Source organism: Pyrus communis, chromosome 7 (assembly GCF_041283825.1).
Source record: "Pyrus communis isolate YQ-2024b chromosome 7, ASM4128382v1, whole genome shotgun sequence".
NCBI classification, from domain to species: Eukaryota; Viridiplantae; Streptophyta; class Magnoliopsida; order Rosales; family Rosaceae; genus Pyrus; species Pyrus communis.
The window spans coordinates 30,311,571-30,338,641 of NC_142571.1; the positions used below are offsets into that span (position 1 = coordinate 30,311,571).

General features: G+C 39.2%; 6 protein-coding genes across 30 annotated transcripts; 4 read left to right on the forward strand and 2 right to left on the reverse strand.

Annotated features, from left to right (window-relative positions):
• The first annotated feature begins 1,272 nt into the window (after nt 1–1,272).
• On the forward strand, nt 1,273–6,518 carry LOC137733753 (serine/arginine-rich splicing factor SR34A). 24 transcript variants are annotated; one of them, XM_088697085.1, is made up of 16 exons: nt 1,284–1,453; nt 2,015–2,255; nt 2,374–2,681; nt 2,830–3,096; nt 3,242–3,364; nt 3,813–3,878; nt 4,003–4,077; nt 4,174–4,285; nt 4,411–4,457; nt 4,536–4,593; nt 4,765–4,814; nt 4,894–4,950; nt 5,195–5,274; nt 5,383–5,466; nt 5,563–5,617; nt 6,161–6,518. In XM_088697085.1, the coding sequence occupies exons 5-16, from the start codon at nt 3,278–3,280 to the stop codon at nt 6,179–6,181; spliced, it is 792 nt and encodes a 263-aa protein (XP_088553211.1). In that variant the 5' UTR covers nt 1,284–1,453; nt 2,015–2,255; nt 2,374–2,681; nt 2,830–3,096; nt 3,242–3,277; the 3' UTR covers nt 6,182–6,518. The 24 variants fall into 24 exon arrangements, with proteins under 24 accessions (XP_088553218.1, XP_088553211.1, XP_088553216.1 ...); XM_088697090.1 differs by having other exon boundaries at nt 2,374–2,431; XM_088697074.1 differs by having other exon boundaries at nt 5,195–5,466.
• Nucleotides 6,519–7,003: 485 nt separating this feature from the next.
• On the forward strand, nt 7,004–7,869 carry LOC137735647 (large ribosomal subunit protein P1). The gene is made up of 2 exons (XM_088697096.1): nt 7,004–7,221; nt 7,375–7,869. The coding sequence occupies exons 1-2, from the start codon at nt 7,153–7,155 to the stop codon at nt 7,732–7,734; spliced, it is 429 nt and encodes a 142-aa protein (XP_088553222.1). The 5' UTR covers nt 7,004–7,152; the 3' UTR covers nt 7,735–7,869.
• A 3,482-nt stretch (nt 7,870–11,351) lies between these two features.
• On the reverse strand, nt 11,352–14,389 carry LOC137735241 (uncharacterized). The gene is made up of 6 exons (XM_068474652.2): nt 13,309–14,389; nt 12,913–13,075; nt 12,620–12,796; nt 12,454–12,537; nt 12,196–12,277; nt 11,352–12,070 (listed from the first exon to the last, which is right to left on the reverse strand). The coding sequence occupies exons 1-6, from the start codon at nt 13,635–13,637 to the stop codon at nt 11,628–11,630; spliced, it is 1,278 nt and encodes a 425-aa protein (XP_068330753.2). The 5' UTR covers nt 13,638–14,389; the 3' UTR covers nt 11,352–11,627.
• A 2,440-nt stretch (nt 14,390–16,829) lies between these two features.
• On the forward strand, nt 16,830–21,350 carry LOC137735415 (fantom protein). The gene is made up of 4 exons (XM_088697098.1): nt 16,830–16,891; nt 18,646–19,696; nt 20,727–20,827; nt 20,924–21,350. The coding sequence occupies exons 2-4, from the start codon at nt 18,842–18,844 to the stop codon at nt 21,066–21,068; spliced, it is 1,101 nt and encodes a 366-aa protein (XP_088553224.1). The 5' UTR covers nt 16,830–16,891; nt 18,646–18,841; the 3' UTR covers nt 21,069–21,350.
• Nucleotides 21,351–21,607: 257 nt separating this feature from the next.
• On the forward strand, nt 21,608–23,508 carry PTAC15 (plastid transcriptionally active 15). Of its 2 annotated transcripts, none has more exons than XM_068474145.2 (2): nt 21,608–22,029; nt 22,101–23,508. In XM_068474145.2, the coding sequence occupies exons 1-2, from the start codon at nt 21,735–21,737 to the stop codon at nt 23,426–23,428; spliced, it is 1,623 nt and encodes a 540-aa protein (XP_068330246.2). In that variant the 5' UTR covers nt 21,608–21,734; the 3' UTR covers nt 23,429–23,508. The 2 variants fall into 2 exon arrangements, with proteins under 2 accessions (XP_068330246.2, XP_088553223.1); XM_088697097.1 differs by having other exon boundaries at nt 21,712–22,025.
• Nucleotides 23,509–23,636: 128 nt separating this feature from the next.
• Nucleotides 23,637–25,739, reverse strand: LOC137734845 (30S ribosomal protein). Its single transcript, XM_068474146.2, has 5 exons — nt 25,336–25,739; nt 24,553–24,696; nt 24,189–24,449; nt 23,986–24,094; nt 23,637–23,885 (listed from the first exon to the last, which is right to left on the reverse strand). Exons 1-5 carry the CDS (start codon nt 25,576–25,578, stop codon nt 23,755–23,757), a joined length of 888 nt encoding a protein of 295 aa, XP_068330247.2. The 5' UTR covers nt 25,579–25,739; the 3' UTR covers nt 23,637–23,754.
• Between the last annotated feature and the right edge of the window lie 1,332 nt (nt 25,740–27,071).

The following is a 27,071-nucleotide window of genomic DNA, read 5'->3' on the forward strand; positions in this document are numbered from 1 at the left end:
TGAAAAACGTTCCCAAGGGGACCAGAAGAATAAGAAAAAAGAAGAGGAAGCAAAATAAGGGATGTAATGTTATATTTAGTCAATAAGGATAAGTACAAAATGACATTAGTTTTCAACGATGATTAGGTAATTGGGGACAAATCCAATTCACACGACACGTCCTGAGTTCAATTTTTGGCATCATTGAATCACACGATGGTGCCCAAGAGGATGTTGAAAACCTCTATGAGTCTTTCCGATCTCTCTGAAATGGTAGACTACCGTGACGAAGTTACCAACTGGTCCCCTTTATTAAAAAAAAAAATGACATTAGTTTTCAGGTGTTACTTATTTGACTTGGGTACCGAAACAATTCATATGATTTTCCTTACATTTGTTGACACAATTGAAATTAATTTGATTTTCAATTTTTGTTGCGTAACACGCAAAATAAAAAAGTATATGAGTTTCTTATCATAAGTAATTTAATACTTGAAAATTTTGAAAAAAAGTTTGTAACTCAAATGATTAAGAATATTTACAACATTCAAAGTCTTACGCTCGAATTCCTAACTAGGATTACTTTCCAATTCATTATCCTTCCCATTTTTTTACTTCTCCGATTCATGAAATTCATCTTTGAGTCGGTAAACATGAATTTCATTTTTTTTTTTTAACTTCCACGATTGAAATTATTTTGATTTTCCATTTTTGTTGCATAACACACAAGGTAAAAAAGTATGCGAGATTCTTAGCCATAAGTAATTTAATACTTGAAAATTTGAGAAAATGTTTCTGGTTCAAATGATTAAGAGTACTTATCCATGCATTAAAAATTTTAAATCCGAATCCCTAACCCAAAATTACTTTATAATTCAGTACCTTTCATATTTTTTACTTCTCCGATTCATGAAATTCACCATTTTGAGTTGGTAAACATGCTTTAATCCGGTGAAGTGCTTTTAGCAAGTGCTTATCAGATAAGCATTTCAAACTGGATCTTAGTTTTGGGTCACACAATTTATCTCATTTTAAGGCCCAAGGTCCTTCACCCAAGTTGATCTTTAAATTTTTTTTCTTCAAACGATGGATTTTATTAGATTAGACATTAGACTAGCCACCAACGGGATTTAAACCCACTCTGTCATATAAGGGTTCAACACTTTTCCACCACTGTAAGGTCACTTGCAAGTTGATCCTGAAATTAGGGCCAACATTATAATTTTGATATCAGGCCCAAAGCCGAAAGTTGATATCAGGCCCAATATACTCCCATAATTACTTGATTACCACACCGACCAACTAAATCAGAAAATCGACCTCAGTTTTTCTCTCTCTTGCAGTTTACTGTATAAGCCCAATTTTCTCCATCTCGTTTCTCGACGCAGCGAAAGCGGAACCCTAGCGATCACATCTCAAGCTCTTCGGCTACTTCGCACGCTCGCCAGCTCTCAAGCTCTCCAATCAATTCCCGGTTTGATACTCGTCCTGTTTCCCCATCTATTTCTTTCTGTTCGCATTAGTGCAATTAGGGTTTTTAATTTGGGGGGTTTTGTGGGATTAATTATACTGTATGTCTAGGGTTTCGTAGGCGCTGTCATTGTTCATTGGTTCGATTCATGTCTTGTTTGTTGAAACTGTGCGCAATTGTGTTTCAGGTTTTCTGCGACCAATAGGTTTTGAATCTTTGATTATTTATGGGTTTTGAATTTGATATCATTTTGTGGATATGTTTCTCTGACTATTGCATACAATACCTGACATGGAGTAAAGTATAGTAAAGTTTGAAACTTGATTGCTGTTGTAAGTGGGTTTTTGATATGTAGGAATCTCGATTTACAATTGGTATTTACCTCCTGGACTCTTTCTTTTGTCTTTGATATTGAAAGACATCAAAAAAGTATTTATGATTTCTGTTACCAATGTTGCTGTACTGTTCTGAAGTGACTTCATTTTGTTTTTTTTACATGTAATTATATAAGTGGTCAACCCATAGATTATTTTTGAAATATTGAATAGCTTTTGCTTTATCTAGGTTACTTTATTATGGCTTACCAAACATAAGACTAGGACAAGGGGTTCGGTGCTGGGTTGGTGTTTATCCCGAGGACACTTGGATGTGAGGTGGAAGGAGATATTGTTCATATCGTCGCCTCATTTACTGGTCTCAGACGGTAATTGTGGGAGTAGATATTAGACAAATACCTTGTAGGTTCAGCAACTATGGGTGATAGATTTAGGGAACTTCTACCGAGCAGGGTTCTTTACATTTCTAGGTAAAGTGTTATTGTTTGATTAATGAGTTTCATCTTATTCACTTATTCCCATGCATGCAATACAATATTATATCCTTCTTGCCTTTCCCGGGGTTATGTATTGTTTTGAATTTTTCAGATTGGAGCATCAATCAGGATGATGGACTTCCCTATTATTGCTTCAACTAGTACAGCTTGTAAATTTTCTTTGGTTACGCTGGAAGAATTTTACACCCTTTTCATGTCCTACATGTAATTTAATGAGAAGTTGGGTTAAGAAACAGAATCCATTAAGCTTGGAAAGTGCAACATTTCACAAGCTTTTCCATGATAAAATTCAGAATGTAGTTATATGATTTATCAATTACGTGAGCCTACAGACTCATATCTCGATCCCCTACCCTGGATATGGTATATATTTATGCAACTCTGCAAGAGTTAGTGAAAGTGAGTTAACTAAGGGATATGAATTAATTTTCCAGGGTTTTCATTTTTTTTGTTTTTCAATTTTGTTAAAGAGGGCTGAGTAAGGTAAATTCATAAATATATGTCAGTCTTGCCTGATCTCATAACACAAATGCTTTCTTTATGATAGATGGCAAGCGCTTGGACAAATATGAGCTTTGCAATCGTACATAGGGATATAGAGAGGGAGTGGGAGAAATCATTTTGGACTTATGGGTATTATTTTTATTATGGGAGATTCTTGCTCACTCTCAGAAGATCTATACATCTGCTAAAATTCTGGAGAGGATGACGAGATCCAATTTTATTTCAATATAAATAATGCTTTGGAGCACTTTTGGAGCAAATGAGCAATGGAGCTTGTGGAGCACGGCTCACCTCGAGGATTGCTCTCTTGGTTTGCTTCATAGTTTGGTTTTGTTTTTCTTTTGATATTGTCAACAGAGTGTATGCAGATGATAATTGGACACTGAAGTTGTAGTGTTATTCTATTTTCAAATTGTTGGACAAAACATTTATCGGAATTGTTTTTTTTAATGCAGTAAAAAGTTTTGAGCCGGAATCTTCTGGTGTCAAAAATGAGTGGTCGATTTTCTCGCACAATCTATGTTGGCAACCTTCCCTCAGATATAAAAGAATGGGAGGTTGAAGATCTATTCTACAAGGTTTGCATCAAAATTTTCCATAGAATTTCGCTTCTTTTTTGTATTTTAGCATTACCAGTGCATTTCATCATGGAGTTTTGAATTATGTCCAGTTTCTGATGCATATGAAAGTACATTCAGTGACTTCCATGCTTAATGTACTTAACAATGTACTTAACAACACATTGCTCAATGTATATGTATGATATGCAGTATCAGTTTTTGTTGAAAATTAAAAAATTAGTTTAGTTCTTGCACTTTATTTTCATCATATTCTTGTGCTATTCATCTGATTCGTTGATGTAAAAAGTTGTTAATTGATAATAGTGTTATAATATAGAACAATATAAAACACATATCTTTCTAATGCTTCCTATAGAAAAGATGTTATATGATAGTATTTTTGTTTTGTTTGTGGTGAGGAATGGTTAAGGTAGTAAATCATTCTAAAATGGATTTACTCTTGCAGTATGGCCGCATAGTGGATATTGAACTGAAGATTCCACCACGTCCTCCATGTTTTTCGTTTGTTGAGGTACTTATAATGGTTTGATGCATGCATTTGGACCCGGTTGGTTCTCTTATGGATTACTCTGTGTGTGGTTGGCCACCACCTGTTATATGATTGCTAGTAATCTCTGCGTGTGTTTGGTTTTTAGTTTGAAAGTTCTCGGGATGCAGAAGATGCAATAAGAGGGCGTGATGGGTATAACTTTGATGGTTGCCGTTTAAGGGTACTAAAAGATCCCTAGGCTTACTAAAACAATATGTTTGTTCTTTCATGTCTTTGGTTGCTTCATTTATTGATGTCTCCTTTAATCTCAATACAGGTTGAACTTGCCCATGGGGGTAGGGGACCATCTTCAAGTGATCGTCGTAGTGGATATGACCGAGGCAGTGGTGGGGGTCGGTTTGGCGTTTCACGTCATTCTGAGTATCGAGGTGTGTTTTCTAGGATGGTACATTACTAAATGAGTTAAACATGCTTTGCAATTGTCTAAGTAATGTTCAGTTATATTTTTCTTAATCGTTGTTTATTGCTTGACTCATAATTTCATTTTGTCCAGTTATTGTTCGTAATCTCCCTTCTTCTGCCTCTTGGCAAGACTTGAAGGTGTGGAAACTCTTAGTCACAATTTTGTTTTCAAATAATGTCTGCAATATTGGTGTCCTAACTGGTTGTTGATTTCAGGATCATATGCGTAGAGCTGGTGATGTGTGTTTTGCTGAGGTTTCTCGTGACAGTGAAGGTATAGATATAAGGATCAGAGAATAAAATGTCTACGGTCCCAAGAGCATATTACTTTATCGAAGATGGACATTACTTAAGCTCTGATTACCATGCAGCTGATCTTGGTCCTGAATTGATATGCTTTGAAATTTGTATCTTCTCACCAAATGGTATTGTTGTTTGTATGCAGGGACTTATGGCTTAGTTGATTATACCAATTCTGATGACATGAAATATGCTGTGAGTTGTTGAAATACAGGACCTTTACCTGCCATTAAGCTGAACGCTAATTCACTTGGTTTTTCTCTTTCCTTTTCAGATCCGGAAGCTTGATGACACTGAATTTAAAAATCCTTGGGCAAGAACTCATATTCGGGTAACTTTTATGTTTATGGAAGTTTTCTTATATATCCTCTCTTTGGGATAGCTGTTTCTATGCTTCCTAGACCATCGTAAATCCATGATTTTTGTGTCAAATATATTTCTTTGTAATCCTGGAATAAGTCTTTTGAGAGGTCTAGAGTAGTTTATGTGCTTAAGCATTACACTAATGATGCTGACAGCTGGACATAGGTGCACTGTAAGAACATTGTCATGTTGTTTGTGCATCAACTGAACAGGTTAAATATTACGATAGGAGCCCCTCAAGGAGCCGCAGTAGAAGTCGTAGCAGAAGCCGGAGTGTAAGAAGGGATCGGAGGTACCGGAGCCGTCCCAGTTCTTTTATTATTATCCTTTATCATTATTTTTCTCTGTTTTTCTTGCTTCCATGTGTGCCACATCTTGGGAGTTATTCTGTATTATGCAGCAAGTCGTTGGAGCGATCTGTATCAAAATCGGTATCAAGATCAGTATCAAGATCTAGGTCTCCATCTCCTGTTAAATCTTCCAGGTATTTGGCTTTGTTATACATTTTCCACTAGGTGGTTCTGGTCCTTTAATTCTTGTTTTTGTTTATGATATTTAATGCATGTCTATATTATTGCAGGCCAAGATCAATATCAAGGTCAAGGTCAAGGTCAAGGTCAGAATCACCTCGTCCTGTAAGTGGAATCTTGCTCTGATAAAACTAGTTTGTGTGGCACATAACATAGGAAGGCGATATTTATAAACTTGAAAGTGTAATCTGAAAAACAAAAGCAGATTTTGCAGGATATTTTTGGTTCGGGGTAGGACCGTAGGGTAATAGAATTTTTAGAAATGACCTGGAGCAACTAGCTATTGGTGGCACATAACATAGAAAGGTGATATTTAAAAACTTGCACGTAATCTGAAAAACATAAGCAGATTTTTGGAGGATATTTTTGGTTGGGGATAGGATAATAGGATTCACATAATGACCTAGAGCAACTAGCTGTTGGTGCGAGATGCACTCAGACCCATGGAAGCAAATGTTAAAGAAATACGCCACACCAACAGCTAGTTGGAAGCAAAGTGCATAGAGAAATGGAAAAAATGATAAATAAAAGAAAAATCGTTTATGCTTTTATCAAGCTTTATGAATTTGAAAGCTTGCCGCATTATTGAGACATGGCAACATTTATGTGATATCCTTGATGCTTACTTTGAACTTGATCTGTTTTCAGGCGCGGTTGGGTAGTGCCTGATTCTCTGGCAAGTCATCTTCACGGCTTCCTTGGTGTTAGATGCGAGGATTTGTTACGTCCGACTTGTTGAAAATGTCACGTTTAAGAACCTTAGTTGTCCTTATTGTGGCCAGTATGTGGTTTTTATAATGCTTAGTGATTTTACATTTAATGGAGGCGTAATGTTGTCGAGAATACTTGGTCTGTTTCGGGACATCTTCCCCAAGGTTATGTCGTCGGATTTTCTGTTGCTTGGTTGTTTTGATTGTGTGCGCCCAAAGCAAAACAAAGATCTATTGGTTATGGAGGTTGTGATGCTACATGTACCTTTTAAGCTCTTACCATTTTGGACTCGCAACTCGGTTGCTATTTACTTACGCTTTATCGATGGTTGCATGCTTTTTTGTGTTTTAATACGGGAAGATGGAATTCAAACTTGGGACATCTAGAGGAGAAAAAAGTTACATTATACGGGTGGTTTTTTTACGGATTTTTTTATTCGAGCGACAGTGGGAAGGTGAATTTGAACCTGGTACCCCTGTTGGTGCAAATGCTTTTAAGCTCTTGAGCTTTATGCCTATTACATGTGTTTATAAGAAACACTTGTTAGAAAGCGATTTTGGCTCCTTCAAAAGCAGTTTCAAAACAGAGCTAATTAACTAATTATCTTGATTATTGGAAGTATTTCTGAAGTACTACGTAATATTGAATGATTGATTAAAAATAGAAGATTTAATCAATTGTGAAAATTAAATTTACCGACTAAAACACTTATATTATTGTAGCTGCATCCGATTACTTGACTGCATTATTACGTGAAAATTGTGCCCCCAAAGAAAGTAAAAAGAAAATTGGGCCTGTTGACAATTGCCGTGGTACATAATTATTTAAAAAACCGTGATAAATTCCTATACAAAACCCCATTTCCAAAACCCTAGTTTCCTCCATGGTTTCCTTTGCTTGTGCGTTGTGCCACCCAGTCTTTCGATACAATGTCGACCGCCGAGCTTGCTTGCTCCTACGCCGCCATGATCCTTCAGGACGATGGCGTCTCGATCACTGTAAGTACTGCTCCTCATTTCTTCCTTTTTACGAATATATATACACCTTATAATTTTATCTATATATTTATTTGTGGAGTTTATATTTAACTTAGGACGTAGGTTTTCGAGTTTCTTTCGTTTATAAATTTGTTTTACGCTGGATTTAAATAGGCTGAGAAGATCGGCGCCTTGGTGAAATCTGCTAATGTGTCGGTGGAGTCATGCTGGCCTGGCCTCTTTGGCAAGCTCGCAGAAAAGAGGAACCTCGAGGACCCTTTTTTGAATGCTTGCGCAACTGGTGGTTCACCTCCAGTAGCCGTGCCCCCTTCTGCTGCTGGTGCAGGTGGTGCTACCAGCGCCGCTCTTCCTGCAGTCGAGGAGAAGAAGGTGAGAATTTCGTCTCCGCTTAGATTTTGTCCAGAATCTAACCTGCATGCTACCTTTGAATTCGAGTTTGATGTTACATTGATCTTGTTATCTAAGTTCTCCGGTTCTGTATTTGCTGGAAGAAGCCGAGGAAGAGCGCGATGATGAAATGGCATTCAGCTTGTTCGATTAGAGATTGTCTTAACCGTTGCGTTCTTTTTTACTTTAGGCAATTCCATGAACAATTCTATTCCAAATTTTAGTTTGAAACTGAGAAAAATTCTTATCCAAAGCTTCTTATCCAAAGTGTTTGTTCTCGGAGTTGATTTCTTTTGCGGTTTTATTTGCCTGATCGCGAAAGAGCTAAATTGACGTACATTAATTGAGAACGTTCAAGTTTTCCAGAAACTCCTTGAAAAGCCTGCAACATAAACATGACGTTGTACGTTGTTGCCTCCTTGCAAATGAATTTCGAATTTTCGACATCTTCCTCGTTTGCTTTTCTCAGCAAGAGAGCATAATAGCCGCTGCCCAACTTTGTCAAGGGATGATTTCCGGTTGCTGATATTGTGCCGGCTACTTCGATTGCGACTACCCGTACCCAGGCCGCTAGCGTTGGCTCTGGCTACGACGTTATTTGTACGGAATGTGGCGGCGGTGTTGGTAGCCACTTTGGTGTGCGTGGTGAAGACTGTTTTGAAGGATTGTGATTATTGTGGAGCGAGTGGCCATTGGTTTGTTGAATGCGAGAAACATGCCATGTTAAAAAAATCTAATATTTCCCACGTACAAGTGAAGAAAATATCAGTAAATTGTAGTGTTAAGTAGATAATTGTACTTTCTTATGATGGAGAAAATAGAATTTGAGGATCTCATAGTCTTAAAATATAGTTGGACCGATGGAGTTGATATGTCATAGATCTATGGGCTAGTTTGAGATTGCTATGCAAGTAAGTGTTTGGTAATATTTAACAATAGATGGGGTATTATATCAATATGAAAGTTTCATTAAAGATTATTGTTTACCCGCCTTCTATAAAAAAGCACTTTTTTGAGAAGCATAATTAGAGTTGCTTCTGTTTTTTGCTAAACTCATGATTTTGAAAGAAAAAAAAAAAAAAAAAATCTTTTGCCAAACACAATTTTAGCTCTAAGTTTTTTAAGAATCTGCTTTTTAAAAAATTGAACAAGCCCAAACCAACCTTGAGGTAGATTATTCATAATTTAGATTCGTGTCATCATCATTGATTGATATGATCACGTGGCGTGGGGATAGAAATGCGGTGAAGTGGTTAATGGTCATGATCATGGATAACACATGTTAGGGAGACTAAATTTTGTAAACTAAATAATATGGAAATTGATGATTGAATTATTGCTTAACTGTTAATTAACGTGTTTATTTCTTATTCATGACATGTCATTTAATTTGCAAATTTAGTTTACAAATTTAATTTTCTAGCATTACTCTTAATAAATAATGATATGTGATTAGCATTTCTGGTACGTACGACTCTCATCCAGAAGTCATTAGAATTTGGACACGACATCATCCTTGCACTCTTCCGAAACTTCTTTTAGATACGCACATAGATGGAGTTGTCTCTCCCTTCCTCCTCTCTTTTCACACATTACTTTTTGTCTCTATAAAAATTCAATATAAGATGTAGATATGACTTAAATTAGAAGGGAAGGGGAGGAGAAAGAGATTAGGAGAGGGAGAGAATCCTGAGACACAACTTCATTGTGTGTAACCACAACATGTTAGACCGAACAAATGCGATTTGAGCCATGCACGTGGCAACTTGTACCAAACGTCCTCCTAATTCCCACCAACCTTCTTGTCGGCTCTCTCTCTTCTGCTCTCCCTTCCCTGATACCTTTAAGTACCCAATTCTACTCGTTTCCTTGCTTCAAATCAGATCAGGGCCGTAGATTTTGTTGTTCAAGGTGACAGCGACGTACGATGATGTCCTTGGATACGATTCAGAAGCTGGGATGGAGCTTCTCCAAGGACGGGAAGCCCAAGGCCGAGGAAGATACTTGCAATAATTCAGCAGCGGCGGCAGAGCCCGGTGGTAAACAAGCACAGCAGCAGAAGCAGCAGCAAGGACGGCAGCGGAGGATGATGCCGTTAACACTGCCGAGGTTCGCGCCGGAACTTGATGGGGTGCACTGTTTCGAAACCATTCTTCCTTACTAAATCCAAATCAAATCTGTCGCTGTCTGTGCAGGTTGTCTTTTTGTTGTAGCTTTGCACAAGAAAAGTTGTAATCATCGTTTGTAACGTAATGATTAATCAATGTATGCGCTACAAAATTGCCAACGTAATATTATTAAAATCATAATTTTGAAAGTTTAATGAATTAATTAAAGTCTGCAAGTCCAAAGTTGCTTAGACCATGGAAAGAATCGGATGCATGTGGATTTGGATGTGGTCGGCGGCATGTACGATAGTGGCGGGGTCACCGACTCTTCTACTTTAACCCATGTAACACTCCAAAAGCTAACCTCATCAAGAATCAGATTAATCGAATCGGATCATTACGTTAAGTCAGGGTTGGTTAATTTTGGAAGATTTTAAATGAATGAGCGTTTTAGTGAAGATATTTTTCGTTCCAAAAACACCAGTTATGTGTTTCTTGCAGGAAACACTTCAAGTGATATTTTATGATTAACTTGCATTTTTGTTAAGGATTGGTTTTGAAAACATTTTCTCTAAAAGTGCATTCAGTTATATAAAAACAATTTTGAAACAAGCCGTTTATTAATTACATGTATATTTATATGGAACCAGAAGTAGAATTATTTATGTAGATCACTAGTGAATGGTTCCCTCTTTGGTACAACGAAATGGCTACTCTTTTGTTGACTAAAAGGTCATGGGATTCGAGTCATGGTTACAGTCTCTTTACAAAGTAAAGGTAAAACTACGTACAATAAACGTTCCCCTTCTCCTCGACCCTTTCAAGGGTGAGAGCCTTGTTGGTTGGAATTACCTACTAGTGAATATTGATCATGTCATTGGGTCTTTACTTTTTCCTCACTTTACCCTCTTTCACAGCTTCTTTTATATTTTCCCCACCTTCCATTCTTTTGACAACAATCTTTACTTGTCCTGACCACCAAGGCATCTCGCATTCCTTCGCTTTACTCTCTCTCCCGCCTCTCTTTCGTCACCTTTTCTCTCTCTATTCACACTTAAAACCTATACATATTTACCCACAAATTTATCATCACCGATCCACCAACACCTAAAGAGCAATTATTTCTTCTCAGGCTGCAATGGCTGTGTATGTGTCGATGCCTTTTCTAGTTGCTGCCGCAACCGGGATATATTTCCTCGACAAAAACCATTACCAACCGAAGGTTAGTCCACCTCTCTACTAATATTTCCGTTACTGATGCTTTCGCCAGCTGATATTTGAAAGTTCTTGAAGCAGGAACTCGGAGCTGGGATTCGAGCAACCATCCAAGATGTTGTAGCAAAAGCGAAGGCCAAGGTGAACGCCACTCAGATGCCAAAATTGGCACCCCAATTTGACGGATTAGACTCCTTTGAAACCTTGGTCGGTCGTTAGCACCCCTAAACCCTGTGCGAAAGCATGAGTATCTGCTCCTTCAGGCTCTTAATTTACTTAACGAATCGTAGCGACACATGACTGAATCCTTCAGCTCTTGCTATATCTTCCCTCTGTACATATTTCATCCAATATAAAATATGATCGATCTACTTATCTTCCAATATTTTAAATTTTCTTGCAATATCAAAGAAAAAGAAATCAAGAGCAATAGCTAGGTATTATTATATCTCCTCATCATCTAAGATACACATGCTGAACTCCCTAAATTCAGCAGCCTGCTGGAAACTTCAAAACAATCTGTTAAGTTTATGTACAACAAAATATCTCTGTTTTCTGGATACAACTCAAACGTAACAGTTACATTGTTTATTCAACCGAAAAGCAATCTTTCATTGTTTCTTTCCCGTTGAACAATAGGTAAAAGGTTTTATTCAGGATCATTTACCAAATACCAGCCAATGTTCTTGGTTAGGATCAACTTGAATCTCGATCACTCTTTGTTTGCAATTTCTTTCCTACCTTCGCAAGCTTTCTGCCTAGGTGTCCCCTAGTAAGAGTGCAAGCAATGATTATTGTCCCCACAAGTATTAAGAGCTTGGGTATGTGCCTACCCGCAGGCTTCTTGGATGCAATCACGACCTCAGTTTGTGATGAGTCTTCTGTGGCTCCTGAGGATTTCAGGTACCCGGGATGTATTTTCGTGTTGATCTGAGCCATAAAGGCTGGCCGGGAAAGTGGTGATCCTGCTGCTCTTTCCTTCTGGTAGGCGCGTAAGCCAGCCTCAATCTTCTTGACTGTATCCCACATCCCTTTTCGTAATCCAAGTTTTACAATTTCCCATGGGAGTCCCATATCTTCGTAATGTAAGAATATAACCTCACACGCAGTCAGCTGGCCGTCAGCCCTTCTTGATTCCACTGGTCATGTACTAAAAATGTCACTTTATTACAGATTGAACAGCTCTATCGACTCTAACATAGTCACAAGCCGAATATAAACAGATTATCTTGATGAAAACAGATCAAAGATTGGCAGAACTTACCTGCTTGAATGCACCAACTTGAGAAGTACAGATCTACGCGTACTTGCTTGTCATGTCTTGGAACAGAAGCATAGGGCACTCCCTGAAACATGAAAGACAGAAAGCTTCTTATATTTCATCAAACAAAAATTGAGAAAGTGCTGCTATCTTTTAGTTCGATTTGTCAATTTATATCCGGTGTACAAACAATGTGTCATCAAAGGAGTGTAACAAGAGTGCATCGATGAATAAAAAATTAAAAAAATCCACTCCGCTTACCTTTGTCACGCAATAATACAACCTCCCAGATTCCCAAATTCGACGACCTATGATGTATTCTCTGTCTTTACAGAAAAACGGGAACTGCAGAACGGAAGGCATGGCAGAGATAAAGAATATGCAAGGGAGAATCAACCAGTTAGAACATACAAAAGGGAAGCCTTACCTTCTTAATCCACTGCGTCACCATGGTTCCTGTGGTCGGGCATTCTTCTATGGTTTTCGCATAACTAAGCATGTCATCCCACCTTAGTCGAAACTCGTCATCCCAGAAGAAGTCCCTCACTAATTCCGGCGTTGCATCCTCATAGACAGTTCTGCTACGATATTGAGGAGGACCGACCTATCGAATCTCCAACAAGAAGAATACAACAAACCATTGTGAAAACTGAATGGTAAAATCAAAGAGCTCAACAAAGCGGTTGGCCAAGAAAGCAAAAGCTAAGGGAAAACCATTACCTTTGGATCCCTACGCCAGCCTTGGTAGGTCATAGTTGGGGTGGAGCGATCCATCATCTGTATCCATGGAGGACCTCCATCTTTCATATCTACAAGCTCGGATAAAACCTCTAAATCCTCCTCAGTCACTACTTTCGGCTTCTCGTCATTCAGCTGCGATGTGCTGGATAAGTACATTCAATTAGTGAGTATTTTCACCTCATACAAAATCTATCCAATCAAGACTAGAAACTTCAACACCATTTTCCTTTTTTTATAGTAAACGATATTTATCAGATAAACTTCAACCGTACATCAAAACGTCTACAAGACATCAAAGACGCGCAACAGTAAAAGTAATAACAAACAATTGTAATAGCATGGTAACAAAAGTATGTTCTGACAAATACCAAGTACCTGCTGCCCTCATCGAATTCGGTAGCCGGAGGCGATACAGAAGTAGTTTTCTGAATTCCCTTACCCATGCAGCAAGCTTCACAACCTTGGGAAACCAATGACTCAAAACAATTCAAGCATGGAGCTGACGAAAACCCCTTTAAAGGGGACCGGGGCGGCGAAGAAGGCTGCGAAAAATCAAAAGCTTTAGGCACAGGGCAGCCTAGTTTGTCCTTGTCATTGCCAGAGAATGCCCACTTTGGTTTCCACGACCATCCGATCAAAACTCCAATAAAAAATGCCATCGAAATACCCAGAAGCACCATCAAATCCAAACCTGCGACCTCCATTGTAGTATCTGTTGGTGTTTCCACTCTCTCCAATACCTAGGACAATCTAGACAAAGCCTCCATAAAATCCATACATAACAACAACAACCTACGAAACCTAGGAAACCCCACCAAGAAGAAATACCAGAGAAAAAGAAACTAAACAGAAAGCTGCATACTTTTTTGAAAGATTTTATCGAGTTAGTTTTTTGCTGCCGATAGATATAAACCAAAAAAAATGCATAAAGCTTGAAACTTTGGAAGAAAAAGATCAACCCCAGAAGGAGATATCAGAAAACAGTAGGTGGAAAATCAGGGAAAGTTATTGAGAGGCGGGAAGGAGGAATTCAGGGTTCATGTGACGGCGTCGTTTCAATGGCATACACTGAGAATTGCAGGAGAAAAACGAGGAAAAACAAAAATAGAAGCAGCAAAAAATAGAAGAATTATCAGAAGGAAAAAGAACACAACAAAAAAACTCCAAAAATCGTACGTTCGTCGTTCTACATACGAATTTCCGAGCACATATCTTTGCCTTCCTGCCACTGCAAGCGGCTCTTCAAATTTTCTTGGATTTAACGTTGGCTTAAACCCTTTCAAAATTTTGTTCTTGTTGTTTAAGTTGTGGCGACGGCATCATCTTGTTTGACTCTTTTTGGATTTTGGGGGGCAAACTGTTAGAATTCACGCTCATGGAAGGAGCTAATGAAGGCTCACGGGGGCATATGCCCCAACTCAAGTGATTAGTTTGTTAAGTTGCCGACTATAATTATATAATATATATATATATATATATATATATATTATCTTTAAAGAAAAGGGTCTTTTGATATGAGTTCAAACTAACTAAAAATTGGATCTATTTCAAAAGTTAAAAGTCACTAAAAATTGGATTTATTTCAAAATGTGACCTATAAAATTGGACCTATCTCAAATTTTTTCTTAAAGAAAATATAGGTATCTAATGTCCAACAGACCTTTATACTGCATATACTTCATATCAATTATTATATGTGCAAAAGTGCTTTTGTTCTATCATTCAAACCGAAAAACCTCTCTCCTGCGTAATCATGTATTAATATTTTTCTTATCACTCTGCCACTTTCCACTACTATACTGAAATTTTTGTAACATTAGAATTGTGATACATCATCATTTGAAATTATCTCTATTATCATACTTGGTATAAGCTATACTGTAATAAGTTTTTCTTAATTGATTTTTGAGTTGTCCCCACTAGAAGAAATTTCTAACTCCGTCCTCTTGACGCTCAGCCACTTGTCTTCTCATATTTTTGTCTGTAATAGTAAATATGATGTGAAGTTTGTTAACTGTGTAGTGAATGATTGATTATTTGATGCCAAGTATGTAGGGTTGTATAACCAGTATTTAGGCTACTTATTATATGCCATGTGATCAACTTCTTGTTAGGCGAATCGTAGTTGGTATAAAACTATAAATGATCAAATTTCGGGTGGCAATTACGAACGCAACACAGTATACGGCTCGAAGTACGAATATATAACCTGATGTGTATATAATAAATACAAATCAATTGTGTTAAATTATTATTATTATTGTATAATTTTGCGTGTTGATCAATACGTGGGTTAACACAAACGTAAGACATAAACAAGTGAACAAGAGACGATCCATTGCCACCAATTTTGCTTCCAATTTGTGCAAGTTAATAAGATGTGAATTTGGTTAGTTTTAGGAGAAAGACTTATATGAAATGAGTTTATTGTGATATTGGCTTTCCATTTCGATAAAAATGATGTGCGTAAGTGTGACGACCCGTCCCTACTTTTCACTGTGATTTCTTTTTGTGTTGGTGTGAGTTGACAATTTTACCCTTTTTGGACAAAAGTGGAATTTAACGTGGACGTGGTTTTCAGCTTTCAGTTTCATTTTCCTGGTTTGGTACTAAATTAGTACTCGTTGTTACGAACGCGTGAGCACATGTTAGACTCGAATCGGATCTGTAACAAAAAAGTTACGATTCGTTAAAATACATTAGTTATAGGTATTTTTGTACACACGCGTACAAATTATCAGCGTTTGAAACATTGTAGGGAAGCAGATTTTGTACATTAAAAATTGTACAAAATCCATCCATCCCTTCCTTAATTGGTGGATCCGGTCCCCCCTTTCTTCACACAAACCACCAATCAAACTTTTGCTTTTTCCTTGAATTCCTCCTTACCGCCCAATCAATTGCTTCCCCTCATTTGAAAGCAACCAATTAGATCATCACCATCAAACCCTTCACCTAATTAGAAAGCACCATTTTTCTCTCTCTCTCTTCTCCTTGTCTTTCTCAAACTCGAAACCTCTCTCACTCTACAACTCCCTCAAACAGACACCAAACCTTACAAACGTGACCTGAAAACCACACCATCGAACTCATCTCACCACCATGAACACAACCGTACCCTTGGATCGTGGTTTGACCGAGTTTTGGACGTCAAACTCGGAAGGCTCAACTCGACTCAGTTTTTCCCCGAGGAGTTGCGAACAAGTTACGAGTTTTTAGGAAGTCTAAAGGGCTCCACTCTACTCCTCGAGGTCTTTGGTGAAGGTTTAAGGAAGAATTGATGTTGAAACAGACGAGTTTCGAGGGGTCGAGTTTAAATTGAGATTATCGAGCCAATTTCGGTCTTTTCCCATCCATTTTTGGACTTCCAAAAGGTATAAACTGATTCTACACTTCATAAGCTTCATTTCCATATAAATTTAGTGAAAATGGTTAAGAAATGAAGAAGATATGAAGGTTTGAAATTTTACCCAGAAACCAGCGAAAATTTCTAGATTCCGGCGAGTTCAGACGGAGGCGGATGATGGCGACCAGCAAGGAGGAAAAGACGATGGAATATTCCGTCAAAGTTGATGGAATATTCTAACGGCGTCAGGTTATGCCGTTAAACTCTGTTAATTATTTAACGGAATATTTTGTCAAACTGACGGAATATTCCTAACGAACGTCAGAGTCTCGCCTGTGCGTGGTGGCACGTATGGCCGTGCCGTAACCGGTGCGTGGTGGCGAGTTTGACCTTCGATTGGCTTTCTGTCAATTTATGTAGGTCCATGACGTCGAGTAGATCAACTTCGTATATTCAAACCCTATGTTTGAGCAATCTACGGATGTTTTATTTAAGTTTCCATTTATGTGTTATTAAACTAAGTTAATTAGTAATTTCACATATAGGGGAAACATATCCCGAGGATGTACGGGGTCAAGCAAGGCTTAGAGGCTTCGTTTCGACTGTGTAACTGTGAGTGGGTCATTTCTTTTTATAAGCATACGCGTACTTGCTAGTTTCCAGTTATACTTTGAAAAGAATTTACTACGTATGCCTTGATTAGACTAAAATTACATGAATTAGTGAAGTGACTGAACCTAGGGAATTATTCTGCGCCTTGTAGGTTCACAGGTATACACGAAATACCATGATCTTATATTTACATATGTGATTATTACTACGTTGATTAGAGTCATCGAATCTTTGTGGCATGATTTTATTTATGTCATCTACTCATCAGTGCTGCATCTCGGAGTTAGTACTCCGCCCAAGGTCAGGGCTAGTCTTTCACGTGTATGTTCACATCCGCACCGTTCGTTGGCCTTGGATCTAAGTTAGGTGCCAGTCTTGTCATACAAATTGCATTAGGCAATTTCGACTCGTATGTGACCGCACTTCGGCGCCAACCTTCACATGATTGTAGTACTAGAGCACATTTATTACACCCAGTCCTGTCGTACAGGTTGCATTAGCCAACTCTGACTCGTGTGTCAACATGTGTCGATGAGCATTTGTTATGTTATGTTTACATATTACAAGGTTATGTGATATTGGTCACCTTGTGCTTAATTATTATAGTTGTGCCTCATTGATTTCTTGAGACTTTGCAGGCTACGGTAAATATTTTCTTACTATATGTAGTACGTATATATTTTGGAAACTATACTTGATTTTACGGCGAGAGGTTATAATGTTTTTGAAAAAGTTTTTACTATTTTCTGACCAACTCAACTTTGTTTTTTCCCCTTCTAGGTTTAATAGTTGTGCTTACATGTAAACGAGGATTTTGGCAAATCTCAGGAGATGGTTATCTTCAGTGGCATAACCCTCACCCTAATTACTGTATTGTTCTTATGCTCTGCTATCACGTGTGAATTGGGTTCAATCCCGCTCACCCGCACACTCTTTTAATTAGGTTTCCACTACACTACACTTTATGGTTTCGTCATCCTTCAAGTGTCGTCGGCCAGCACAACTCGATTCGGAGTCCAAGTAGACATTTTGGGTCGGGGTGTGTCAGTAAATTTTTCCTTACATGACATTATATTCTTAAATTAAGTGTCACGTGACGGTAAATCTGTGTCATATAAGTTGCTCTTCGATCGCAAATCATTATGCTTTGGGTCCACCGGTAATGTTCCTGTTACTTTTGAGAGATGAAAAGGATGAAAGCCCTTTTTTTTTTTTTTTTTTTTTATTTTTATTTTTTATCTTTGAATTTTGGAATGAGAGATCCTAAATATATTGGTCTTTTTTTTGGGCTTACTTGAACTTTGAGGGAGTATTGCTAAATAGAGTCTAATAATCTATTTGATCAATGTGTACTTTGGAAAGAAAAAAGTTAGGGTTGATTTTAGGAGAAATTCTTAAGTGCGGATGATCGGAACACATAGTTGTTCCTTTGCATACACAAAGCACCCTAATTTGGTCTCACCCATTCTCTCCATTGACTCCTTGTGTATGATGCTCATGTATATATATGTTTGGATGAAAGATTTACTTGTCACGTGATTTAGAGGTCGAATGATTTTGGACAATAGCATGTGTCTACAAATCTAACAAAATGAGATCAAATCAAGAATATATAATATATGTGTTCTTATTTCAAACTCACCAATTCAAGTGACAATTTTATTAAAATATGTAATGTTAGAGAGACTAAAATTAAAACTTATATGAGATATCGAAATAGTACTTACAAAACCCACGTGTTTCATGCTTGATAGTAAAAAGTAAAAGCAACTTCACCCACCACCACGTAACACGAAACAGACCGCGGAGCTTCTCAGGGTCGTTTCAAGTTTCAAGCTTTCGAATTCGAACTCAGAAAACCTAATTTCTCTCCTTCTCCGCCTGCAATTGTCGGCGTCGAAGCCCATCGAGCTCTATCCACCTGGCCAATCAGATCCGTCCACCTCAGCAATGCTCTGTTCGGTGCCCGCCACCAAGTCCGGTTCGAACTGGCTGAACCGGCTCCGGTCCAACAAGGGATTCCCGACCGCCGACAATTCCGACCTCGACCACTTCCTTACCCGAAACGCAAACTCTCTCTCTGAATTCCCTGCTCCCAATGTCGTCTCATCGTCCACGGATTCGACTCGGCCGGATTCGGATCGTGTCGGGAATCGCTCCGAATCCTCGTGTCCGAACGGAGACGACCAGGGAGGGGGAATCATCGGAATGATGAGCAACGTTCTATCGGAGCTATTTTTCATGGGCGGCGCCGACGAAAGTTCCAGACTTTCCGGGAAAAAGATTCCTAGAAAGCAAGCAAACCCCAGAGTCTGTGTCGGTTCCACGACCAACTCTAACGGCGACGCCACCGCCACTGCGAATGCAGCGGAGGAGAAGAGCTCGGAAAGTGAAGGAAATATCGAAAATGCCCTCGACAAGGTGTCGTCGGATAACAACAGCTTGGTGGGGAAGAAGAAAAAGAAAGAACTAGGAGGGAATGAGGGTGGTGGGCAATGTGAGGGGGAGGAGGAAGAGGAAGAGGAAGAGAAGGGGGAGATGAAAGGGTATTCGAGGAGCGAAGTGACGGTGATTGATACGAGCTGCGCGGTTTGGAAGACGGAGAAGTTGGTGTTTAGGAGGAAGAATGTGTGGAAAGTTAGGGAGAAGAAGGTCAAAGGGAGGAGCTTTGGGAGACATAAGAGGAAAGTGGTTGTTGAGGAACACCTTGGTGATGACATTGACAAGAAGAAAGCTAAGGTTTCGGTTTCCGCGTTGGATGTTGAAGCTGGTGTGGATGAATGTACAGCTCTCAACTCCATTCAAGTAAGATACAAAGATTCTGTCTTGATTAATTTGCTAATTTGGTTTCATATTTCCTTCTCGATTGTGCTTAATTTTTGTGATCTTTGTTTATCTACGAATGCGAATATCGGATTAACAATTATTGCATGTGTTGATTTGTTTGGTATGGAAATGAAGTGGTTGTGTGGATGGCGCTAGCATTTTCGCTGCGATTTTTCGATTGCTTAATGCTGTTTTTGTTACAAAAAATGATGCACTCTTGGCGGCAAGATCTTCGTTGGTTCTTTCCAAATGCAACATGTGATGTCAGCTCTATTCTCTAACGAGTGTGATAGTTCGTACCTATAGCTTGTGATTGCATGTGTTTTTCTGTTTGGATTTTAGGATTTAGTATGATCATTGCCTTCTCTTCGTCTGCATATACTGTGATTGCATGTGTATTGGTTCATAATTCACAGAGTTATATGAGTCTTCTAGTTAAACTTTCAGCCATGGTTGTTCCGTTTTCCTGGTTTAGCCATTTTTCTATTAATTTGGTACACTGGATAGGTTTAACATTGAAAACTTTAAGGCTTGAATTGTGCCTGAGTAACCTTTCCGGGTTTTGTTCATTAGGAGTTCTAATCAGTTAATCTCCGTGCTCTTTGTTATTGTATTGATAACAACTATTAGTATCGAAGGGGAAAGGATATCACTTCAACTGATCTATTTGTGTGAATAATTTGTTTATCTGATTTAAGGCCGTGTAAGGTAGAATGCTGCTGAGTTTTCTAGAGAGTATGCATGACTTTGGCCTCTGAATCTTTCTGTTTTCGCAACCCTTAAATGCTTTGGATTTAGCCGGCTCCACCTTCTGGTTTTGGATTTCAAGTGTTTTGCTGAATAATTGATTAGATTTTATGTTCCGATTCTGAATTTAGTGTGCAGTTGTTGCTTAACGTAAATAAGTATGAATCACGGCGTGTGATTTGATGCCATAGTCATAGAGTTGCTGTGCATAATATTATGAAACAAAGAAATGTAAGTTTGTTGCCCTTGCTACATTGTTCAGGGACAGAAGCCACAGAATGACACCCTAGATAATCTGAATGACAGAGGGGAAGAATTTGGCAAACACCTGCCGGAAAATAAAACCAAAGATATAAGAAAAGGGCAAGTGCACTTGAAAGTACTATCTGATTTTGATATTCTGTGTTGCTGCCTGCACGCACCTAAGTGTTTATTGTGCTCTTGTTGAATTTCATGCAGGTTTTCTTTGAACCGATCACCGCGAAATTTGAAAAAGGGCGGTTCCTCTGTTATATTAATAAAAGGCCTTCCTACAGACAATAAAAATGGAGGAAAGCTTCATAAAAAGACTCACAAGGACAGCCAAAAACAATACAAAGCGTGATTGAACCAGAAACCGGAAAAAGAGTTTTTGCACCAGAGAGAGCTAGCTGCCGGCAATGCAACAACGTAACATGATGGCACAAACGTCGTTTCTTTCGGTATAAAAATTTAGTTGACCGTATCATCTCCCTCTCCGAAAGAGTGTAGGAGGTTCGGGTCACGCACAGGGCTCCGAGATGGCGGTGCCGGCGATCATGCTGACTTGGGAATCAAAATGTTGTGAAATAGTGAAACTTTTTGTATGTGTTTACAAATGTCGTAACAGAAGCTATTTTCCCCAAAAGGATTTTTCTGTTTTTCTTGCAATTTTTACAATCGTATTGATATGAAACGGTATATGATTACACGCGCCCCCTTTCTCCTTCTACGACCCTCACCCTGTATTTGTTTTGTTACCATTCTTGTATAATTTATTCAATCGAAAGGCCAGAAATTACCAGAGTTGTGCATTGGGAGAAAACAAGTGTATGGAAATGCCATACAGAATTCCCTTTCAATTTAGATAATCATTGGGCCTATTGGGCCTATAATACTATTGATTTATGGCTGTATGAAAGGCCCATTTAGGTAAGGCCCGGACATCGTCTTCACCTCAGCCACAAACCGACTGTAAACAAAAGCTCAATCTTTCCGAACGCCGAGAAGAAACCATTTTTTTATCAGGAAAATGGTTGCCGTATACGCTTTGTTCACTCACCCTTTTCCCGCTTCTTCTTCTTCTTCTTCCTCCGATTCTCTCTTTTCATTCTCACTAGCTCCTCCTCCGCCGGCCGCCGCTTATTTGTCGTCTCCTTCACCTTCAATCTTCCGCGCCCGTCAATGGTTTTCTCCGTTGAAGTTCACCAAAGCCCAGAATTTTGAACGACAACCGTCGTTAACCCAACTGGGTCTCCGTCAAAATCAACAGTTTCTTCTCCAATGCCGTTATATGAACTCCCCTGCCAATGTCCTCGCCGAAGTAGGTAAGCAACTCTAAGAGGCCTTATATCAAACACATTGCCTGCATGATTTTAATCGTAATATCTTGTGCCAGGAATGCTGTTCTCGTTCTTTCAAGAAATTGGGGTCGGCGAGGATGAAAGCCGAGTGCTTTTGGACAAGAATCCAGCTGTGGCGTCGACATCTTTGGATTCACTGCGAGCTCGGGTTCATTCCTTCCGTTCCGTTGGAATCGACGGCCTTGTGCTTTCTCAGTTGATTACAAAATCCCCAAGTCTATTAACAGCTGAGGAAATAGGTCCGTTTCTGCAATTTGTTCTCGACGATTTGGAAGGGAAGATCGAGCCGCTGCAGCTGAAGCGGCTTTTGAGAACAACAGAAGCAAGATTTTTGGTGGGTTTTCATCAGAAAGTCAGATTGCTTCTTCACCGCGGAGTTCCAGTTGACAAGATTTTTGATGTTATCAACAAGGTTAATCTGTACAAGGCATTGTGTCTCAAGTCACTCGAAGAAATCGAAAGAACAATCGCGTTCTTCGACCGCTTTGGTGGCATTGATTTGATAGTAATGCGTCCGACGCTTCTCAATTTTGATCTGGAGACTCAGCTGGTTCCGAGAGTAGGGTTCCTGGCGGAGCTCAGTGGCGGAGATGATGAGGCCACGGGGACTCTGTTGGGTAAGCTCCCTGCAATCTTGAGCTATACCGTGGATCACACGAAAGGCCATGTCGATTTGTTGAGGTTGAATGCCGGCCTAACTGACGATCAAATCTTCAGGTTTCTGCTTGTATTTCCCAACGTGGTGAGTGCCAGTCGGGAGAGGAAATTGCGTCCGAGAATTCATTTTCTCAAGCAGTGCGGGTTGAGTTCGAATGACATCTTCAAGTTCTTGGTCAAAGCTCCATTGTTTCTAGGGTTGTCTTTTGAAGACAACATTGCATTTAAGCTTGCATTTTTAGTGAAGATTGGGTATAAACATAGAACAAAAGACTTGGCGGCAGCAATGGGATCCGCCACCAGAACAAGCTGCGATAATCTGCAAAAGGTGGTCGGGTTGTTCTTCAGTTACGGGCTTTCGTGTTCAGACATTGTTGTCATGAGCACCAAACATCCTCAGATACTGCAATACAGCCATGCTGCTTTGGAGAAGAAGATGGAGTACTTGATAAATGGGATGGGTCGTGAAGTCGGAGAGTTACTGAACTTTCCGGCATTCCTTGGTTACAAGCTTGATGACAGAATCAAGGCCAGGTATGAACTGAGGAAGAAGGTTTTGGGGGAAGGAATGTCACTGAACAAGCTCTTAACTGTTTCTTCCGAGAGATTTTCGACCAAGAAGACAGCGTATGTTGATCTAAACGAAGAAATGAAAGTTTTGTCGGATCATCTAAATGAAAACGTTTGTAATACAAACGAGTCATGATACAAATTTGAGCTGTTTACTCATGGTAAAATCTTCTCAGCTTCCTTGTTATGAAAGCTATACCTTTCGAGCAGTTTGCATATCGACTTTCTACGTTTTTCTCGTTGATGTTTTGTTAAATCTGAATTAACATGAGGCTCTGAAAAGAGATGCAGAGACAGTTAACAAATCAGTTCAGTCAGTCGAGTAAAAGAAAGGCAGAGGCAGCTGAGGAATTGATGTTTATGATTTTAATTTGCTCATAAGCTTTCATTCGTACGTTACAAAAACTACGCCCCTCAAACTTTTAGAAACACCGCTGTACAAGACTGGATACCTAGGCCTCTTTATTCCGCCAAGGAGCGTTCTCTAGCTCGCTCTACCACCACGTGCTGTGACTTCTCCGCTTTACCATTTCCTTTCGGTATAATAAGTCCATAACCTCCTTCTTCTCGTTTGTATATTACATTAATCTCACCTAAGTAAGAACAGAGGAAAACTTCAACTACTGGATGACAGAAATCGAAAACTGATGTTCGAGGAAATGAAGGCAGTAGGGGTGTTTTGTAGTTTCTTACCAGTTTCTTCATTTCGGAAAGCATAGAAGTCGTGATCAACATTTTCCAGTTGATCAACTGCTTCAGCAACCGTCAAAGGCGGCATGTCAAAGTATTTCGTTCGAACAACCTAGTAAAAATGACCGAACAATGAGAATACGATGGAGAGAATGGCATTTCTATAGATAATCAGCAGATGCGTAGTGAAAGTTCCAAGTGACAACCTCGTCAATGAAGTCTTCTTCCTGCTCTTGGGGAACTGCCTCTGCCTCTTCCTCTTCATCTTCCGCCACTACTTGCATTGCAGGCTCCCTAACTTTCGATCTGTTAAAGCCTTTCATGTGCCGCCCGTGATCCGATTCCTTCTCCTTGATTTTCCTCAACTTCCTCTGGATAATCGAAGATGCCAAATCTATGCTCGCGTAAAGTGTCTCAGCTTCTTCCTCAGCACGGAACACTCCATGCTTCTTCGTGAACAAAGTCACCTAAACAAAACACAAACACACACAAATGTGCTTCACAGGAACAAACCGTATGCTGCAATTGCAGATAACCTAACAGTTCATGAAATTCATCAGACGGCAATACCTCACATCTCCGAATCCTGGGGCCTTTTCCAAGCTCTCCACCTCGAACAGACAACCGAACATCGGCTTCCCTCACTAGGTGACTATGCTTTTGAACTGCCTTGCCAACCTTGTCTTCCACATGCTTCTTCACTGCCTCCGATAACTGAATTCACAGATTGAAAATTTCTCATTCAAATTCCACATTGATGAAAAAGTTTCTAATTCTGCGGCCGACGTCTCGTCCTGTGTTCGAATCTCCCTCCTCCACTATCACTTGTTAAAAGCAAAAACAAAAATTCCAATTTTCCACAGATAAGGCACTTCCCGCAAATAATACATTAAACAAATCAAGTCTTTTTAAGCCAAAAGTGTCTCTGAGATTACCATAACTCCTCACTTTGATCTCTAAGATTTAAAATTGACAGAAGTAGTCCATGAGATTGTCCGTCAATCATTTTGATCATTATGTAGAATTTTTTTTAATTAAATTGAATATAGGGGTTGATTTAACAAAAATATCACCAATTTAACGGAGATTTCTAATAAAAGGACTAAAATGATTGACGATTGATAATACCATTTCGATTGATTTTAAAGCACATAGATTAAAATGATGAGTTATGTCAATTTCAAATATATTTTGGATAACAAGCCAATGCAAAATACAATTTAGATTCCCAATTAATGGTAATTTCTACAATGTTTTGTCCAAAAACACAAAGTTCATTAAACACATCACTGCAAACCTCAAAATATGCCAAAAGTAACCAAATTTAAACCTCAAAAACCGATAAAAGAGTACCTCCAAATTCTTTCCTTGTATGATCAGCTTGACCGAGGAAAGCGGGCCGTCCCAGGACATCTGCACGGAGAGCGACTTGCCGCGGCACCTTCGGGGTCGAATCGCAATCGCAATGGGTTTCAGATTCTTCGACGGATTCAAGAAATTGGAAGAGCTAGACGATAATGTGAAGATTTGGGGCTTTTGGAAAATCGGCGATGAGAGTGTTGCCATTGATTGTGGAGAAGTAAACAGAGTTGCCATTGGGTTAGATTAACGCAGAACTTAGGGTTTGTGGTAAAGCGATAAGGAGTGTTTGGATCGATGGAAAATTGGAAGGAAAGTGCGAGAAAATTAGGGGGTTTAGCAGCTGTGGGTTTTACAGAGCGAGCAAGCGGCCAAGGTGACAGTAATGGATATACTTCGGCCACACGTGGCAATCTCTTACGTTATCCACTTCATCCTCTGTGGTTCGGTGCAAGGCACAGAGAAACCTCAGCCGTTTATCTTGTTCTCATAGTTAGATGGACGGTTTAGGTTGGATGCAGCTCTGCATTTGTTTGGGCCCACTCGTTGACTTGCACGTGTTCATTCGTAGTATGGGCCTCATGGGGGGTGGTTTGGATCTCAAAGCCCTACCAATTTGGTCAGGGCCCAATTTCTTTTGTCCAGTTCTTCCGTTTTGGATAGGCATGCCTCTAGATACTTTCAGTCCAAGGTGTTTATATGGCACATGAAATTAGATTTTTATCCGCTATGAGAATGACGTGCCAAATAGGATGTCTGGTTTTGCTTAACTAGGAAACAAGTGTCAAGAGTTTATGGAGATGGATCAACGACTCCTTACGAGGAATTATCATGGGGTGGTCCAATAATTGAAAACGAATTATAGACATGTTTATTACACAACACATTTTGAGTTCGTTTTCTGATGATGGTGAATCACATGATGATGGTTATGAGAGGTTAAAATGCATCTATGAATTCTTCAGATTCCCGAAATTATATATTGAGGTGACAAAGCCACCAACTTTTGAAGAAAAGAAAAAAAGACTCATTACAAGGGGTGGTTTCGGTTCGGTAACTACGAATTCGCTTTTGAGCATCCTCACCCCCTAACCCGCACCCTCTAATCTGACTTACATCGTGCCGTTTTCTGAATTTTGAAGTTGCACCGCGAATATTAATTTGTTCTGAAGAAGGAAAATAAGTTATTGACCGTGAGAAGTTGGAGTGAAAAAGTAGTTGTTGGCCTCATTTTGAGTTTGTTAGGCAACTTGTTACTTCAAGGGCTCACGCAAGGGTTTCTTTTGTTTGGACTGTATATATGGAGTTTGTTGTTGCCCATTACAACGATTGCTCGAGTGTCTAGATTGGTAACTGCTAGAGTGACGTTTTGTACTTGGTGAATTGAATTTCATTTTTGTTTGAAAGTCCGCTACTGGCATTAGGGAAGTTTGAACTAGCATTGTTATTGGTGTTGGTATTGGCATTGGCATTGGCATTGGCATTGACTTTACATTTGTATTGGTTTTGAAATTGGAATTTTGAGTTGGCATTGGCATTAGAACTGCCATTGACATTGGAATATTGCACGGTGGAATTTTGTATTGAAATTGGCATCGGAAATTAGGATAAGTTTTCTTCTTGGCAAACTCATATTGTTTACGAACATGAGTTTATAAGGGGGTGTTGGAAATTATATTTTATTATTTGTTTTCTTGTGGGCCAATGATTGTGATTCCTTGCCCTTAAGT

What these genes read in the sequence shown, in the direction of transcription:
- LOC137733753 (XM_088697074.1), top strand. Translation starts at nt 3,278, where the DNA reads ATGAGTGGTCGATTTTCTCGCACAATCTATGTTGGCAACCTTCCCTCA. An exon ending in CATGTTTTTCGTTTGTTGAG is followed by an intron (nt 3,879 to 4,002) that starts GTACTTATAATG and finishes TTTGGTTTTTAG; the next exon opens with TTTGAAAGTTCTCGGGATGC. An exon ending in CCTCTTGGCAAGACTTGAAG is followed by an intron (nt 4,458 to 4,535) that starts GTGTGGAAACTC and finishes TGTTGATTTCAG; the next exon opens with GATCATATGCGTAGAGCTGG.
- LOC137735647 (XM_088697096.1), top strand. Translation starts at nt 7,153, where the DNA reads ATGTCGACCGCCGAGCTTGCTTGCTCCTACGCCGCCATGATCCTTCAG. An exon ending in ACGATGGCGTCTCGATCACT is followed by an intron (nt 7,222 to 7,374) that starts GTAAGTACTGCT and finishes GGATTTAAATAG; the next exon opens with GCTGAGAAGATCGGCGCCTT.
- LOC137735241 (XM_068474652.2), bottom strand. Translation starts at nt 13,637, where the DNA reads ATGGAGGTCGCAGGTTTGGATTTGATGGTGCTTCTGGGTATTTCGATG. An exon ending in GCTGGCGTAGGGATCCAAAG is followed by an intron (nt 12,797 to 12,912) that starts GTAATGGTTTTC and finishes GAGATTCGATAG; the next exon opens with GTCGGTCCTCCTCAATATCG. An exon ending in TGTATTATTGCGTGACAAAG is followed by an intron (nt 12,278 to 12,453) that starts GTAAGCGGAGTG and finishes TTCATGTTTCAG; the next exon opens with GGAGTGCCCTATGCTTCTGT.
- LOC137735415 (XM_088697098.1), top strand. Translation starts at nt 18,842, where the DNA reads ATGCTCTGTTCGGTGCCCGCCACCAAGTCCGGTTCGAACTGGCTGAAC. An exon ending in CAGCTCTCAACTCCATTCAA is followed by an intron (nt 19,697 to 20,726) that starts GTAAGATACAAA and finishes TACATTGTTCAG; the next exon opens with GGACAGAAGCCACAGAATGA. An exon ending in ACCAAAGATATAAGAAAAGG is followed by an intron (nt 20,828 to 20,923) that starts GCAAGTGCACTT and finishes AATTTCATGCAG; the next exon opens with GTTTTCTTTGAACCGATCAC.
- PTAC15 (XM_068474145.2), top strand. Translation starts at nt 21,735, where the DNA reads ATGGTTGCCGTATACGCTTTGTTCACTCACCCTTTTCCCGCTTCTTCT. An exon ending in CAATGTCCTCGCCGAAGTAG is followed by an intron (nt 22,030 to 22,100) that starts GTAAGCAACTCT and finishes ATCTTGTGCCAG; the next exon opens with GAATGCTGTTCTCGTTCTTT.
- LOC137734845 (XM_068474146.2), bottom strand. Translation starts at nt 25,578, where the DNA reads ATGGCAACTCTGTTTACTTCTCCACAATCAATGGCAACACTCTCATCG. An exon ending in CCAGGATTCGGAGATGTGAG is followed by an intron (nt 24,450 to 24,552) that starts GTATTGCCGTCT and finishes TGTTTTGTTTAG; the next exon opens with GTGACTTTGTTCACGAAGAA. An exon ending in TTTCCGAAATGAAGAAACTG is followed by an intron (nt 23,886 to 23,985) that starts GTAAGAAACTAC and finishes GTTCTTACTTAG; the next exon opens with GTGAGATTAATGTAATATAC.